At 49.4% G+C, this 17,928-nt stretch overlaps 1 protein-coding gene across 1 annotated transcript in view; it reads right to left on the minus strand.

The window, feature by feature from the left end:
- Hmcn2 (hemicentin 2) overlaps positions 1-16,961 on the minus strand; it is a 146,942-nt gene extending 129,981 nt beyond the window's left edge. Inside the window, exon 1 of the mRNA XM_021181028.2 lies at positions 16,622-16,961. Within this exon, the coding sequence (XP_021036687.1) occupies positions 16,622-16,883 (262 nt within the window). The 5' untranslated portion in view covers positions 16,884-16,961. The remainder of the gene's footprint in view (positions 1-16,621) is intronic.
- Positions 16,962-17,928: the final 967 nt, after the last annotated feature.

The following is a 17,928-nucleotide window of genomic DNA, read 5'->3' on the forward strand; positions in this document are numbered from 1 at the left end:
ATTCGCACATGGTTAGGATAATCTTGGCAGTCCTGGATTGGAGAGTAAGCTCCCTGAACCCAATGTCTAAGGCTCAGCCTCTCACCACCCAGATCCTGGGAAAGTCCATCCTGTGAGAGGGAGGTGCCTCTGGGAGACCACGTCACCCCAAAGCAGCTACCTTCTTGTCTGACCTCCTCTGGTCCCATACATACGCATACATCTTGGTAGACAGGACACTGTCTTTCCCAGTCCTCAATCCCAGAGCAAGATCAGCTCCTACGACACTAGGAAGTGTCTGAGTGCTCAGGGATCACCCACCAACTGTTTGAGGACTCAGAGATGCTTGTTGTCTTCAGTGATGACTGCCCATGCCCTCACTGGTAGGCTAGCCCCTCTCACACCCAGCTCCCAGCAGAGCGGGACAGCAGGCTTGTCTCTGTGGGAGTTTACCTGTAGGAGAGATTACTGGCTCCCTTCTTCTCCTTAGTTTCTCTTGTCTGGAAGAGCTGGCTCTAAACAAGAAAAATCCCAGTGGCTCTGCTTGTGTGACTGTGCGAGCCCTTCCTGACACAGTGTGTCTGTCTCCAGCTGTGGCCGCGAGTGCTGGTTTGTGTTAGTTTGCTTTTTTTCTGCTGCTGTCATAGAACACTCGACACTAGCTAATTTATCAAGAAGAAAGGTTTATTTCTGCCCACAGTCCTGGAGGCTAATGGGTCCAAGACTGTACTGCAGCATCTACTGGGGACTCTAGGAACATCATAGGGCAGAAGGGAATCGAGCACTCTGGAGAGATGAGCAAGGGGTTTGGGGGGGCATCTCAGGAGAACTAACTCAGTCAGAGGTAAGGGGGATGACAAATGAACACCATCAACTGGTTCCTGAGGGTGCCGTCTCATGACCTAAACCCCTTCCCTGGGCTCCAAATTACCACATGGGAGATCTAAAGTTTCCATAACTTAGCTTTGGGGCGGGATACAGGCCACAGCAATGGTGTTGACAGGCATAGGTCTATTGTTGTCAGAGGTGAGATTTTTTTTTTTAGACAAAGTCTCATGTAGCCCAGGCCACCCTAGAACTCTTTATATGGCTAAGGATGACCTTGAACTCTTGAACTTGCAGTTTCCACCTCCTGAGTTGCTGGGATACAGGTGAGCACCATCTCACTCAGTCTTTGCAGTGCTGGGTGGAACCTTTGTGCATGCTGGGAAAGCCACCGAGTCACACCCCTAGCACAATAAAGTCTATTATGGAGTCCAGGGAGACAAAGCGACCTGACCAAGGAATTACGAGCAGGGATCAGTAGAGATGGAGCTGGAATCTGGGTCATTCTGACCCCAGCTCCAAGCTGTGAACCAGGCTGGAGGCTGCAGATGCTCTGTGCTCATTCCCTGGGCCTCATTGCTCCTGGAGGGGAGGGAGGTTCGTGACTGAAGAAGGACATTTGCCAAACAGCTGGGCAGATGTAGCGTGCAGCCCCTAAAAGCTGGGCATGCTGGCCATGGGAACGATTAAGCCTGTGACCTTGACTCCCCTCAGCCACCCTCCTGCGTGTGAGTCCCAGAAGCCTGGCCCAGGCTCACCCCTCTACAGGGGGAGCATCTTCTCTGCATGGAAGTGAAGTCTCTGGGGTATGTGTAGGGCATGCAGTGTTGAACAGTCCAGGTGCTTCGCTGGCCCCTTGTCTGGCCCTGTTGGTCCCAGTGGGAATAGTCAGGCCTGGAGCTGGGCCTCAGACTTCATCTGTAACAATCTCTCATCCTCTGGGTAAGAACTCTTCCCAGATCTTTCCTTCACACACACACACACACACACACACACACACACACACACACACACACACTCCCTGCCCCCCAAAGTAACCTCAGCAGAGTTCCCTACCATGCCACCACCTTGCCCTCCTTCTCCAGGACTCGGCTGTCCCATCTCTAGGAGGCAGAGGCAGAAGAAGTAGCATGCAGACTGCTGGGATTCTGACAGTTACTGAGCCTGAGCCAAAGTGTCACCTTTAAAGGTATCCCCAAATGACAGGTGTGATGACAGACTTAATGAGACAAGAAACACTAGGCTGGTGGCTCTATCCAAAGAACAAAAAACGGTCCCAGAGCCTCTTCTGTCCCCTCCAGGAGTCCGGAAGCCCCTGGAAGCCTCTGCCAGGCAGAATGCCCAGAGGATCTAGGCTCAGTCTGTTGCTGCTCCTCAGGGTGTACTGGGCCACAGTCCTGCTGGCTTCAGAGCTTCTGTTTCTGCCATTTCCTGTACCCAGGATGCTGTTCCCAGCCCTATTTGATCCTTCTCCACCCAACTAGTACCTCAACTCATTGTGAGAATGACAGACGTCATGACCAGACACCTAGGTGTGTGGTACTCTGAGTCTTACTGGCTGCACTGAGGCACCATGGCAAGCTGGCACCTGCCTGGCCTAAGGAAATCCTCCCAGCCTTACCTATTGAGTAAAGTTGACACTAAGAGGCTGGCCCTAATCCCACACCCCAGCCCTCTGAGGGTCTCCACTTTCAGATCCATCACCTCAGCAAACACCTCCCCAGCACCCAGTACCTAGTACCCACCTTTCCTTCTCCATCCCCTCCTAACATCCCTCCCCTGCAAAGACTCAGGCCTGGAGAACCCTTGACAAGGAAGTGTCTGGCCCAGTCAGGCCATGACATGAGCCAGGCTGGTCCTCAGGATACAGTCGGGTTTCACTTCCTCGGTGGATGACTCTGCCTCAGGATGATGACAACTAGCTGGATGTAGCTGACACCTTACAGGTGCTCGGATCTCCAGTCTCCTGGGAGAGGTGCCTAGAGCTAGACCAAAGGACCCTCTGGCTAAGGGGGAAACCCTCGGCTAAAGGGCCTTCTAACATAGGGATGGGAACCCGAAGCTAAAGGAACAAGGGCCTATTGATAATCAGGGAGAACACCAAGTTAAGTGGGTGAAGAACTCCAGTCCAAGGGAAGGAAACCCCAAGGCTGAGGGAGGGAGAAGTTCTGGGTCAAGGGTGTAAAAGTCTTTAGGTTAAAGGAGAGAGTGCTGTCAGGCTGAGGGAGCGATGGTCCTTAGGCTTGGGCATAGTCGCAAAATCAGGGTGGAGAAGACAATGAAAAAGCTGCCCTGGCCACGAGCAACTCTAAGGGCTGTACCATGAGTCCAGCCCAGCCAGCCCAAACTCCCCCCCCCCGGCCCCCCAGCCAGGAGGGCAGTATGCCTGGAGACCCAAAGGCAGGGGGAACTCTGGAAGGTTCTAAATTGGCCAAGAGTCAGACGTGTGCAAATTTAAACAGGGCATCATCTGTCCTCTATCAATTCAGCCTAACGTTCTTATAGCACACTATACAGACAGAGACACAGGCCAGGATGTGATAGACACAGTAAATACAGGGTAAATACAGGGAGCTTTTCCGTACTGATCAAAATGCAAAAGGTGGGGCCCACTTCCATGGAGTAGTTTCATTTCCAGGAATACACACATAAAATAAAGATGAATATATCTACTTTATAAAGTGAGCACTTTGAAAACATTAGGATTGTATATGTATGTGAAAGCAGCTGAGAGGGTTCAGTGGATAAATGGGCTTGCCACCAAGCCTGATGGCCTGAGTTAATTCCCCAAATCCACATGGTGAAAGGAGAAATAAACTCCCAAAAGTTTTCCTCCGACCTCCACATTCATGCAATCACACACACAAATAAATGTTTCTTTTACAAAGAGGAATATATGTACGTAAGTCAGATAAGCTGGCTATATATTGTTACACACATGCACACCCCCCACACACACATGCATGACCTGGAAGGACATAAGAATATTAAGGAATGTGTGTGTTTCTTGAACACTGTCTTATAAATGCATAGTCATTTTGCTTCTTTGGGTTTGGGGTTTGGTCTCTTGATGGAAGCCAGGGCCTTGCACAAGCGAAGCCAGTGCTCCACCACTGTGCTCCACCGCAGCCCCCATCTGGCAAGGTTTGAAGGGAACAGATTATTAACTGGAAGACTTGAACCCTGAGCCAAAGCCTGACGAAGAGCAGAAAGGAAGAGCTTCCTAGACGGCTTGAACAGACTTACCCAGATGCAAACCTCCTGCACGTGTACTTGAGCCAGAAGCCAGCTTAGTATTAAAGAGAAAAGCCACCGTGACCATGGGACTAAAGCAAGGAATGTGGGAACCAGTCACAACGGAGGGATTGCATATGTAGGTCAACAGGAAACAGAGCCTAGCAACGTCACAACAAAAGCTAGACATTTACCTGCGGAAATCAATATCCATTCCAAACCCCGTGTGTGTGTGTGTGTGTGTGTGTGTGTGTGTGTGTGTGTGTGTGTGTGTACTCCCCCTGTAGTGGAGAATGATCTGGAATCTCGGACCCCTGCCTCCTCCAGCTCCCAAGTGCTGGGAATACAGAGCCAGGTCACCACTCCAGTTTTACATGGTTCTGAGAACCGAACTCTAAGGCTTTGTGAAGGTTAGGCCAGGGCTCTAGCTGCTGGGTGACACCCTCAGCCCTATCATGGGAAGGTTTTTTGGGTTTGGTTTTGGGGGGTTTTTTTCCGGTTTGTTTGTTTTTTGTTTTGCTTCTCATTTGAGTTTTTCTTCTGGTTCAGTTTGTTGTGCCTTTTGGTTTGAGGTGTTAGAAAAAAAATCCTTTGCATAATGATTTCCATCCAAAACAAAAGAAACCCATCCCCAAACAGCTGGGCAGTGGTGGCACACGCCTTTAGTCCCAGCACTTGAGAGGCAGAGGCAGGCAGATTTCTGAGTTCAAGGTCAGCCTGGTCTACAGAGTGAGTTCCAGGACAGCCAGGGATACACAGAGAAACCCTGTCTCGAAAAAGCCATTAAAAAAAAAAAGAAAAGAAAAAAAGAAACCCCCAAACATACTTCAAGTCAAGAGCCAGGCTCAGGCTAACGCTCCATGCTTGAATGTGTGTTTGCTGCATGCAAAGCCCTGGGTTTGATTCCCTAGGATCAAATAACAACTGAAAAAAACAATTGACCAAGAGACTACCAGTAGCCACCAAAAGAACCAAACTGTAAATGACACAGAACTAGAAACGAGACTGGATGCTGTGGCCATCACCTTTCATGATTCTGCACACCCGGCAGAGGAGTGACCTGGAGGGGACAAAGGCCAGAGCCTGTGCATACTGGGCGTTACCCTGGGAGATGCCATCAAAGCTGCATTTAAAGAGAAAATGCAAAGGCCTAGGGAGCAGGCTCAGTAGCAACGTGCTGGCTGCACAGAGAGGATCTGAGTTCAGACGCCCAGTAAACATGTGTCTCAGAACTCCAGCACGGGAGAGGTGGAGACAGGAGGATTGCTGGGGCTATCTGGCCAGTCAGTCTAGCCCAATCAGCAGCTCCAGGTTCAAGGAGGTATTTTGTCCCTAAAAATAAGGTAGATGGAGACCAAGGAAGATATCCAGCATCAGCCTCTGGCCTACACACACAGACATACCCATACACACACACACACACACAGAGACACACCTGCACACACACCTACACACACACATGCACACACACACATGCACACACACTTGCAAACACATGAGTACCTGTGCATGTACACACACGTACACACACACATACACACACACCTGTACACACACCTACACACACACACACACACACGCACACACACACATGTACACACACCTGCAAACACATGAGCACCTGTGCATGCACACACACACACACACACACACACACACGTCCTCAGTAAAAAAAAAAGAAGTCCGGAAGGTAATAAATGTATAAAAACAAATTGTTGCCCAACATTACAGAAATACATATTTTCAAAATGAAATGTGACGGATAAAAATATCCTGATCAAAATGATAACACGTGAGAGTGAACGCAGTTAGAACCGGTCTTAAAAGAACTGGAGGAACTTGTAGGGAAATCTAGAGCCTGCTGATGGCAGCGTGTCAGGAGAAGCAGAAGTGGGTCTCAGGGAGCAGCAGATTCCTTCAAATGACAATTACAACTGAACTGGAAAGAAAACAAAATTCTGAGCAAAATCACAGTCAATTTTGAGAAGATTTTAATTTTTATTATGTTATTCAAGTCTTTATTATTATTTTAATTAATTAATTTTTGTGGCAGAATCTTTCTATGTAGAAATGGTTGCCCTGGAATTTGTTACGTAGACCAGGTGGGCCTCGAACTCACAGAAATCTACTTGCCTCCACCTCCTAAGCACTAGTATGGATCACCTGACTTTTATTTTTCTCTCTCTGTGTGTGTGTGTGTGTGTGTGTGTGTGTGTGTGTGTGTGTGTGTGTGTGTGCATATATGACTGTGTGCATGTGAGTGTAGGTGTCCCTGAGTCCAGAAAAGGGTCAGGTCCTCTACGGCTGGATTTACAGTTGCCTGTTACCCACAGTAGATGCTGGAAACCAAATTTGGGTTCTCTGTAAGAGCAGCCAGAGTGCTTAGCTGCTGAGCCATCCCTCCAACCACAGCTGATTTTTAAAGCGAAGTTAACAGAGGTTTTCTGTTACCTAATATTTCATCTGAAAGAATAAATACTTCAGAATAGTTTTTAAATGAAGAATACTCGGGGATGGGGATGCTGCTAAGCAACAGAGTTTGTGCTTAGAAAGCACTTGGAAGGTAGAGGCAGGGGAGTCAGGAGTTCAAGTTCATCCTTGGGTACACAGGCCGCCGGGCTACATGACACTGTCTCAAAACAATAAGAAGCATGAACCAGGGTCTGGCTTCTGTCTCCAGCAGCATAAAAACACAGAGCTGAAATGAGGTTTATAAATAGAAGAAGAAACTGTGAGTGGCTGTAGAGATGGAGTCTAGAGGACAAAGAAGAAGCTGGACCTGAGTTAACAAGGCTGTTTCCCACGAGGTTAGGAGTTAGCGAATCTGAACCCATGCCTGTCCACGCTGGAAGGGAACAGTGAAATAAATGGTTGGCGGACAGATGCGGGAAGCCAGGTTTGTCAGCGTTGGAACGGGAGGCTAGAGATAAGCCACATGTGTTCGGCTCTACGTGGACAGAGGTTAGAGCAGTGCATGTGGTAGTGATTTAGTGCTGGAGACATCAGTACGAAGGCATGTCCTCCTTGGAGGGACAGGGCTGTGTGTTAGGCATCCTTCCTGCTGCTTCCATAAGAAATACAGCAGAATCAAGGGGGCGGGGGGGGGGAGAAGGATGTGTTTAGACCCAAGGTTATGGTCCACTGGGTGGTGGTGGTGCACACCTTTGATTCCAGCACTGGGGAGACAGAGGTAGGTGGATCTCTGAGTTTGAGGCCAGCCTGCTCCGATTTCCAGGACAGCCAGGACTACACAGAGAAACTATGTCAAAAGGGGAAGGAGGGTGTAGAGTATGGTCTATCACACCAGAAGGAACAATGAAGTTCATGGTGAGGGGACCATGTACCAGGACACCTAGTGTGTCTACAGGTCAGGGTGTAGCAGGCAGGGGAATACCTGTGTTCCACCAACTTTCACCAGCTTCCTACTCCTACCTCATCTGAAAGGGTCTGCTGCCTGCATTTGGGGTGGGCCTTCCCACCTCAGTCTATCCTCTCTAGAACCCCCCTCACAAGTATAACCAAGAGTGTGCCACATTAACACCTGAGGGGTTCCTTGAGTCAGGCAAGCTGACAATTTAAATTACCTGTCACAAGGTGGTTATATCTAGAAACACTGTGGCCAGCAGGATGGCTCATCGGGTAGAGGTCAAGCCTTAGAACCTAAGTTGGACGGATAGGACCCACGTGGTAGGAGAGAACTGACTTCTACAAATTGTCCTCTGACCTTCTTGTGCATGACATGACACATGTCTGCTCACAGCCTCTCCCCCCAAATTTTTTTAATTTATAAAAATGGCTTTTAAACCCAGAAATGCTGATAGAAGCACATGCAAGTTCTATTTATACTCAGGTCTCCCTGCTCTGTCATGAAAGGGGTCAGCAGAGACCCTTAAGCAACCAGAGCGCATTTAGCACCAGAGCCTGGCTGCTGATGCCATTCTCCAGGACCCAACAACCAGGACTCCCTGGGAAAACAGCTAGTTGTACACAATGTGTGCCAGCAGCATCTCTAAGTGCTGAGGCATGCATGGGGCTTGTCGAGCCTGGGGGCTGCTGCTGTGTTAGCAGAGCACCTTCCCAGCATGCACTGGGCCCCAGGGTTCCATCCTAGAGTGGCATAAGGGGATGTGGTGCACACCTGTGATCCCAGCAATCAGGGAGAAAGGCAGGAGGATCAGAAGTCGATGTTCTATGTTCGAAGTCACTCTCAGCTACACAGCAAGTTCAAAGCCAGCCTGGACTACGTGAAACTTTGTATAGAAGTTCTAAATGTATCAGTAAATAAAAACAGTGTTTTTAAAAACCTTCCCTGTGCTGCACTGGGAATTTGCATAGGAACACAGAAGCCAAACAAATTAGTTTCCAAGGACCAAAGCCTGAAGAGTCTGAGCCAGGAAATAAACAAAGTAGTCTTGGATTAGACACAAGAAAAAAAAAATAGATGAGCTTCCATGCCAAACAAGATACATGACTACATGATAAATAAGTAACAAATGAAAAAGACAAGGCCACTCCCCTACTCAGGAAAATTCTGTCACTTCTGACGCTGTTCCAGGGAAGGCAGCATGACAGCTCTCTGTGCAAGGATGGACTGCACCTTCCAAAGAGACAGAGGAATAGAGCAAGGACCCCCTTCTTCACCCTGGAGGACCCTGGTCAACACAGGGAGGGCTTGCAGGCCACCCTGTTGTATGTGCACATCCCTCCTAGATACTGTCACCCTGGCATTGGATCTCTTTGTCCTTCTCCACCCCCAAACCACCTTACTAGCAAAGTGTGGTGATACAAATGGAGAGATGGCTCAGCAGGTGAAGCGGCTGCTGCATGGTGTAAGGACATGAGTTCGTATCTCTGGTACCCATATCAAAACCCAGTGTGTGCATGGCAGTGTGCACCTGTTGCAGGAGTCCTGGGGCAAACAATGGAGACGGGTGGAGGCTGAGGTCTCACTGGCCAGCCAGTCTGGCTAAAACAATTATGCCCGAGGTCAGGGAGAAGTAAGAAGTACTTACTCAAAAGGTAAGGTACAGGGGCAACGGAAGAGCCTCTGCATGTATACCACACATGTACACGACACTGCATATACACGCATATCACACATGTTCATGCACACCTTACATACATATGACCATGTGTGTATACCACACATGCACATGCATATATACCACACAGGTATGTCACACATCAATGTGCATATATACCACACTGCACACTACACAGGCACATATACCACACATGTACACCACACTGCACATGCACATATACCACACATATATACCATAAATGCACATGCATGTACCACACATATTACATACATGTAACCACACATGTCAAAGTACACATGCATGTATACCACATGCATACATCATACATGTACATGCATGCATACCACATGTGAGCACACACACACACCACATGCACATAAAATATATACAGGACATTTCTACTCTATTCTCACATTAATTCCCAAATCTAAAACCTTATGCCATAAAAACTCGACTAAAAGTTTTATAAGAAAACATAAAAGCAGATTTGAGAGCACGATTGGGAAACTGAAGCAGAAGGATTGTGAGTTCAAGGTCAGCCTGGGCCACATTAGCAAAACTATTTCTAAAAACAAAGCAGGAAAACATGGCTGGGCAGTGGCAAATGTATATCTTTAGCACTTGGGAGGTGAGGCAGGGCAGGCAGCAGTTGAAGGCCAAGTTCTAGGCCAGCCTGGGCTACGTAAAACCAATCTCAAAAAGCCAAAAACAATCAAATAACAAAACAAACAAACAAACAAACAAGCTAGGCATAATGGGCATGCCTTTAATTCCAGCACTCTGGTGGCAGAGGCCAGTCAGTCTCTATGAGTTTCAAGGCTAGCCAGGGCTACATGGCTAGCCTGTCTCAGAAAACAAATGAACGAAGTAGTCATAATAATAACAGAAAACAGGAGTCCTTCTCTTAACATTTGTTACTAAGACTGATAATTTAAAACGTGTGTTCCTGGCCCAAGAATCATTATTCGGCAGAAAGAATGGAAAACCCAGATATAGTCCACCCTGTTAGGTAATTTGGGATCAGAGAAAGAGCCAAGTGATGAAGAAGAATGGATAGGGACTCAGGGATATAGCTCAGTCAACAAAGTGCCTGTCCCCCAAGCATGAGGGCCTGTGGGCAGAGCTCCAGCACCCGTGTAAAACCTGGATGCAGTGGCAAACAGCTATAATCCCAGCACTGGGTGTCGCAGAGATAGACAGATCCTAGGAGCCTGACGCCAGCCAGGCAGCCAGGCAGCCAGGCAGGCAAGCAGATTTGATGGTCTCTAGGATCAGTGAGAGACCCTGTCCAAAAAATAAGGTGACATTGACCTCTGTCCTCTTATGTACATGATGTACATGCATACACGAACATGTACACATGTATAACACAACACAGGCACACAAGCACACATGCACACACATGTGCTCATATACACATATGCACACAGCAAGGATAATTTTATAAGATGAACCTAAATAAGTAATTATTAATAAGTATTTGTAATTATAGTATAAAATTTTAGTTTTCTCTTTTTTCTTTTTTCTGTTTTTTTTAAAGATTTATTTATTATTATACATAAGTACACTGTAGCTGACTTCAGACGCACCAGAAGAGGGCATCAGATCTCATTACAGATGGTTGTGAGCCATCATGTGGTTGCTGGGATTTGTTTGAACTCAGGTCCTTTGGTGGAGCAGTCAGTGCTCCTACCTGCTGAGCCATCTTGCCAGCCCCCTCTTTTTTTTTTTTCAAGACAGGGTTTTTCTGTGTGGCCCTGACTGTCCATGATCTTACTCTGCACACAAGGCTAGCTTTGAACCCACAGAGACCACCTACCTCAACCACCACCAATAACAACAACCCCCAGCTATATATTAGATTTTTTTTTTTACTCTGTAGGCCAATTTATTTTTAATTTCAGGTAAAAGAATTTAATGCCAAGAAACTAAAAGCAAAGCAAATACATTTACATCTAACTAATTTTATGATGATAAAGCAAAACACACCATTCCAAGTACGCATGTGGGAAGAAATGCAGAAAAGACAAAAGTCAATAGCTTCTCTGTGTGAATATTGAAGACCTTCAAACCCCAGGAACCACGAACAATATGGAAAGGTAACTGACCAGGAAAAAATACTAACCACTGGGCAGGGGACACAGATCAGTAGCCAGGCACTTGCCTGGCATGGGTCCCATCCATCTCCTCTCAGGGGGTGGGCACTAAACAATGGCAAACGGTGGGTGCCACCAACATAATATGAATTAACAAGAGAATTAGGAAGAAAGCCATTGGCATGCCCACCCCCAAAAAAACCCAACAGTAAAACTGACAATGCCTAGGATTAAATCAGAGAGAGAGAGGGAAGGAAGGAGAGAGAGAGGACACTCTAAGAACACTTTAGACTGTACTGAGCCTCACAAGCTATACAGCCAAGGAGCTGGCCTCTTCCCTGACTCCCAGGGTTGGGGCAGCTGGGTTGTGGCCCCTCAAATGCCCAGAACATTCCACAGACTTGAAGTGTCACCACCTACCCGCAATGTAAAAAGTACATTCCACTACAGTGCAGCCAGGAATGGGGGCTTTTGTAGCAGTTGCTGGCTGGCGGGAAGTGCAAAGCTATCGACACTCCAGTCCAGAGGGACAGAAAATCTGACTCTATTCCCCTCTGGAAATTGCCCAGTCTGTCTCATCAGTTTGTTTGCTCTCTATGTAGCTTGGCTGCTCTCTAACGCAATCCTCCTGCCTCTGCCTCTGCCTCTGCCTCCTGGGTCCTAGGGACTACAGGCATTTGAAACCACACCCAGTTATGATTTCTTAAAACTTCTTGCTTACCTTTGTGGATTTTTTAGTTATTTTAGTCTCTGTGTATGGGTGTTTTGACTACATGCATGTCTGTGTCCCCCTCATGTGTGCCTGACACTCCAGGAGGCCAGAAGAGAATGTCAGATCCTCTGAAACTAGAGTTACAGACTCCAGACCTGACCCCCCATCCCCCAGGTGAGTCCTGAGAACAGAACCCAGGTCCTCTGGAAGAGCAGCCAGGGCTCTGAACCATCTCTCCGGTTCCTTATTCATTCCTTGATTGGGTAGCACAGGCATGGACATCAGAGGACAACTTTCTAGAAGCAGTTCTCTCCTTCCACCCTGTGAGTTCCAGGGATAAAACTTAGATCACCAAGCTTGGCAGCAAGCACCCACAGAGCCGTCTTGCTGGCCCTGCTTTTTGCAATGAAAAACATACGGAAACTATTTCCAAAGCTTAAAGTTGTTCTTTGTTTCCAAGGCTGTGCATCCTAGGAGCATTACCAAGACCCCGCAAAACACCTAGTGACTTCCCTTAAGAAAACACTCCCAGAACACAGAGCTGAGGGGCAGGTCAGAAACCCCTGTGTCTCCAGTTCATCTTCTACTGAAGGGCACACCATTTGCAGATTCAGCAGACACAGCCAGAGCCCAGCTGCGATGCCTGCTCAGGGTGCAGCGCTACAAGCCCATACAAGGAAATTCAAGGCCTCCCAGTCCTTGGCAGCTATAGGCAGCAGGCAGCAGGATTGGCTACAACCAGCCCTGCTCTGCCCCACTTCCTCCAGGAGACTCTCTCTCTCTCTCTCTCTCTCTCTCTCTCTCTCTGTCTCTGTCTCTCTCTCTCTCTCTCTCTCTCTCTCTCTCTCTCTCTCTCTCTCACACACACACACACACACATGCACACACACCTGTCCCCACATGTCACACTGTCCTCTAGCCCTTACCCAGCCAGCCACTCGCCCCAGGAAATCCTTTATTCCAAGCGTGTCCCTGGCAGGAACATCCAATGCTCCCTCCTATAATCCTGCTTCCTCACAGTGTTTCAGTGCCCCCCCCCAACGTCCTCTCCCTGAGACTGAGTGATGGCCAGGCGCTATACCTAAGTGACTCCTACCCCCTCATTTGGAGACAGTATCTTGATCCTGAGCTTTCCAATCCTCCTGCCTCAGCTCCCACCCCCACCCCCGAGGCTGAGACTGCAGGTGTGAGGTACCATGTCAGCTGCATGCATCATGTTCTGCCCCCCAGACTGGAATCTGGGGGTAGCTTTAGGGAGGATGGTTTAGATAGCCTGGGGGAAGGGTTGGTTTGTTTGCTAGTTTGTTTGCTTGCTTTGTTAAAAAAGAAAAAGGGTTGAGGGTCCAGTGAGGTGGCTCAGCAGGTAAGGGCACTTGCACCAGCCCTACTGAGCCTGTGGTGAGAGAGAACGTTGACTCACTCAGTTGTCCTTTGATTTCTGCCCCCGCCCCCCATGTTTGCTGTGGGACATCATGTAATTTAGTTTTTCTCCAGAGCATCCCTGGTCCTCTCCAAAAAAAAAAAAAAAAAGTGAGATAGCTACCAGGGTGCCCAGAGAAGGGACATGCTCACCACACCTAAGCAGAGGGGACCCTCCTTGTTCACCTCCTGAGGTCAAGTCTGTCTCAAAAATTCTTTCCATATTGGAAAATTGAACATAAGGTTGTTAGAATGAATGTCCATGCAGTATAATGCACAGTAGAAACCCGAACTCCAGAGAAATGCAAGGTTGCATGAAGAAAAATGGATCCAGAGTTAGGGTCTGGCTTTCCTTTCAACTCCTGTCTACCTGGCGTTTACAGATGCTCCCTCTGCACCAGAAAAGTGGTGGTGATGGCAAAGCTGCTAGGACTTTCATGTGTCAATCAAAAAGTTCATGTGTACTTTCAAAGTCAGCTATATGACTCTAGAGCATCTTCAGTCAACTCTAAAGCACCCCCAATCCTCTCCAGAGCATCCCTGGTCCTAGAGCATCCCTGGTCCTCTCCAGAGCATCCCTGGTCCTCTCCAGAGCATCCCTGGTCCTCTCCAGAGCATCCCTGGTCCTCTCCAGAGCATCCCTGGTCCTCTCCAGAGCATCCCTGGTCCTCTCCAGAGCATCCCTGGTCCTCTCCAGAGCACCCCTGGTCCTAGAGCATCCCTGGTCCTCTCCAGAGCATCCCTGGTCCTCTCCAGAGCATCCCTGGTCCTCTCTAGAGCACCCTTGGTCCCTTCAAAGCTGTGGTGCTATAGGAGCAAGGAGAGGGGGCCATGGAGCTTCATCTGTATGTTCGCTTTAAATGATGACTATTCAACTCTTTCCTATCAGCTGGATTGCAGGTTTTCATTTCTGGCAGTTGGAGGGTCATTTTCATTTGGAAAAATTCCTCTACATCTGTGGTAACCTTCATTCTGATGAAAAGTTGGACTTGTATTTTACTACCAATTTTTTATCTTTTTTTTGTTTTGTTTTTTTAAGATTTATTTATTTTTATTATATGTAAGTACACTGTAGCTGTCTTCAGACACTCCAGAAGAGGGAGTCAGATCTCATTACGGATGGTTGTGAGCCACCATGTGGTTGCTGGGATTTGAACTTCGGACCTTCAGAAGAGCAGTCGGGTGCTCTTACCTACTGAGCCATCTCACTAGCCTCATTACTACCAATTTTTAAAGAAGATGAGCATCATTTAAATTTTAATGGACTTAAAATAAAGAACACAGGTGTGGTGAGATGGCTCGGAGGGTGGAGTTGCTTGCTGACAAGCTAATTGACCTAAGCCCCAGCTCTGGAACCCACAGGGTGGAAGAAGAGAACCAACTCCTGCAAGTTGTCCTCTGACCTCCACAGACCTGCTGTGGCATGCATATGTGCACACCCACAAATAAATATTTAAAAGGAGGGATAAAAGGGAGCACCGAGAAAAACTTGAAAAGGAAGAAGTTAGAGAGATAGAGGAAAGAGAGAATGGATTGAAGGCTGAAGGTTGGCATGAAGGGCTGAGCCACGCACCCATGCAGAGCCCAGAGGGCATCTCAAGTTAGTGGGCAGGAAGGGGCAGCAGACACTGCCGTCAGAAGCCCATTTTGGGCTCAAGACACTATCAGTCTCAAAAGGCTGCTATCCCATCCTGCAATAGGAGCCAAGTGTTCTAGAGTCAAATAGTAACGGCATCGCCTGGCAGGTGGCTTCAGGAAACCCTGTTGGTGCCCTGGGTCTCAGACAGAGACCCAGGGCACCAACAGGGTCCCACAATATGATAATACCTTTGCAACCCCAAGACCAAACCAAAACGTCAGGGAGAGAGAGTTGGGGAGACAGAGGCTGACCTACATCCCAGCAAAACCCCACCTCCTCACACATCCAATCTGATTATCTTTTTGGGTCTCCCAGGAGTATTTTCCTAGAGGCCTGGTCCTGAGGAGCCCCGTAGAGGAGAGGAACAAAGCCTCAGGCAGCATGGAGGGAAGACTGGAGGATGGGGAGTGAAGACCCTGGAAGATTCTGTGATTGACAAATGTGCACACCCCTGAGAGGCTTGACAGCCTACCATCGGCTCAGTGTGTCTCCTCAAACTGTCAGTGCTGTGTGGAATCTGCCTTTGCAGTGGGGGACTTTACAGCTAGCCTGGATAGACATGTGGACAGATGGAAGCAAACAGCAAACTGTAGCTCTCAGGAGTAAGGCAGGCATAAAGAGGAGCTCAGATCCTTGCTTCTCTCCTACTTCAGTGTAATGCAGAAATGTTTTCATTAAAAAAAAAATGTTGAGAAAAGTAGTTAGGGTTGAGGCTGTGGGGGACATCTCTCCCCGGGGTGCAGGGGACTTTTGGTGGTGAGGCTTCTGGGGAGCATATTCAACCCTGAGCTAACAGGGTGACTGCGGGGCGGGGGGGGGGGGGGGGGGGATCAGCAGGTGTCAGGGAGCCATGCTTTGCTGGGAAATTTCACTCTGATGAAGTAGGCAGGCAAAGGGGAACTGGCAACAGGCTGTTACTATCAGCCAGGGGTTCCACAAAGGGCTGCAGTTCCCCCTGAAAGCCATGTCCTGGCTTCTCACACTCAAGCTGGGAGAGGACTCTAAAACAAACAAACAACACCTAAAATCTTACGGACAGTCGGCACAGAGCTTGCCTAGTGTGCATGGGCCCCAGATTCAATCCCCAGCACCAGATAAAGGGGCTATGTTAGTGCAGGTCTGCGATCCCAGCGCTCTAGAAGCTGAGGCCGGAGGATCAGAAGTTCAGAGTCATTCTCCACTACATAGCACACTGGGAGACCAGCCTGGGCTACAGGAGATCTGCCTCAAAAAGGGGAAGGAAAGGAGGAGGAGAAAGGAGAGAGAGAGGGAGGAAAGGAGGAAGAAAGGGCAGGCAGGCAGGCAGGCGGCAGGCAAAATAAAATCGAGAACCAAAATCCTCACAGGTTCCTGGCGCCTGCTGCCAACATCCCCACACATGTTCCCACTTCACAAATGGAGAGGGTGAGACTCAGAAGCTTTTGGTCGCCTGCTAACCTCAGTGCCAACCTGAGGATGCAGGAGAGGGCGTGGCCAGGCAAGGGAAATGTGCCAGAAGATGCTAAGGTTCTGCTTATCGCTTTGCGCCAGGCAAGGCTGGACGAGCGGCGGGGGTGAGGGGTGGAGAGGACAGGACACCAAAGCATGACACCTCGAGGACTTGGGGGGAAGGAGGGAACCTCGAGAGCCGCGCGGTGGGGAGACCTTGAGGACTGCCGGCGAGGGGCGCTACCTGGGTCGTGGAAAGGCACCAGCGCATAGTTGGCGATGACCCGGCTGCGGCTGCTCAGGCTGCGCTCCAGAATGCGCGAGGCGCCATCGATCACCTGCATCAGGTCATCCCACATGGAGCCGGTGACATCGAAGACGAAGGCCAGGGTGGCATCTCCTGTGGCGGGGGACAGCGTCTTCGTGGGCGCGTCAGACGTGACCACCGCCGCCACTACTGTAGAGATCGCCAAGAGCAGCGGCAGGAGCTGCGCCCCAGGCGTCATGGTGAGCCAGAGGCTGCAGCCCTGATGGGACCCGCAGGTCGCAGTGAGAGATGGCAGTGCAGTCTCACTCTAGCGGGTTCACCGGACAGGGGCGCGGCGGGATTCCCCTGGTGAGAGCCCGAGGCGGTCCCTAACGCCCACCCCGCCTCCCGTACCCCTCCCCCGCTCCCCGCGGCGTGACTCAAACTTTCCCAGCCCCTCGGCTCTCTGGTCCAGCCCCGAGGTTAGAGGAGGACGCAGGGCAGACGGCAGGAGGGAGGTGGGGCCACGGCCAAAGGCAAGGGATGAGGGTGCGGGAATCCGCGGACACCTGCAAGCCTTTCTGCCGGGGCGGAGAGGCCACAGGAGCAGTCCAAGCCTGGCTCAGACAGGCTTTGCACTCACTGCTACCTCTATCTCAGGGACCCAGTGGTTCTGAGCCTCCCCAATATTGTAATTATTCTTGTCAAAATCAACAAACCTAGGCCTGGCGTCCACTATGGCCTCAGCATCCCACAGATAAAGTCTGGAAACTTGCGGTAATCCTTGGGGAAGATACTAAGACCAAACGTATTTGATGCAAGACCCGGCGGGAGATGAGCCCATTACTGAATGGTGTAGGCAACATCTGAAGCCAAATATAGAAGGACCCCAAGTCCCTCAGGCTCTTCCGTCTCCCCTGAGTATTGTAAGACATCATTACAGGTCATATGGGGACTCCACAGGATTGGGCACACACTCCTCTGGTCAACTGTCCAAGCGGACTCATGGATTGCATGTGAAGTGATTGCGGCACATGGTAGGGGCTGCCTAGGCTGGGTTCAACCATCCTTTACCTGACAGCGATCCTCTGCCAGCTGGGTGGGAGGTGCTGCCTCTGCCAGTGGGCCAAATGGGGATGTCCTCTGCACAATCAGGTTGGGGGTGCTCTCTCTGCCATTGGGATGTTGGGGTACTCATCCATCACTTGGCTGGGCAGAATGCTCCATTCACCATTGGGCTGGCCAGAGGTGGTTCCCTCCATTCTGTTGCAGCCCTTCACTCTCCCAGGCAGTACACTCCCAGT

The sequence above is a fragment of the Mus caroli genome, unplaced genomic scaffold (genome assembly GCF_978045245.1).
Source record: "Mus caroli unplaced genomic scaffold, Mus_caroli_1 scaffold_2, whole genome shotgun sequence".
NCBI lineage: Eukaryota > Metazoa > Chordata > Mammalia > Rodentia > Muridae > Mus > Mus caroli.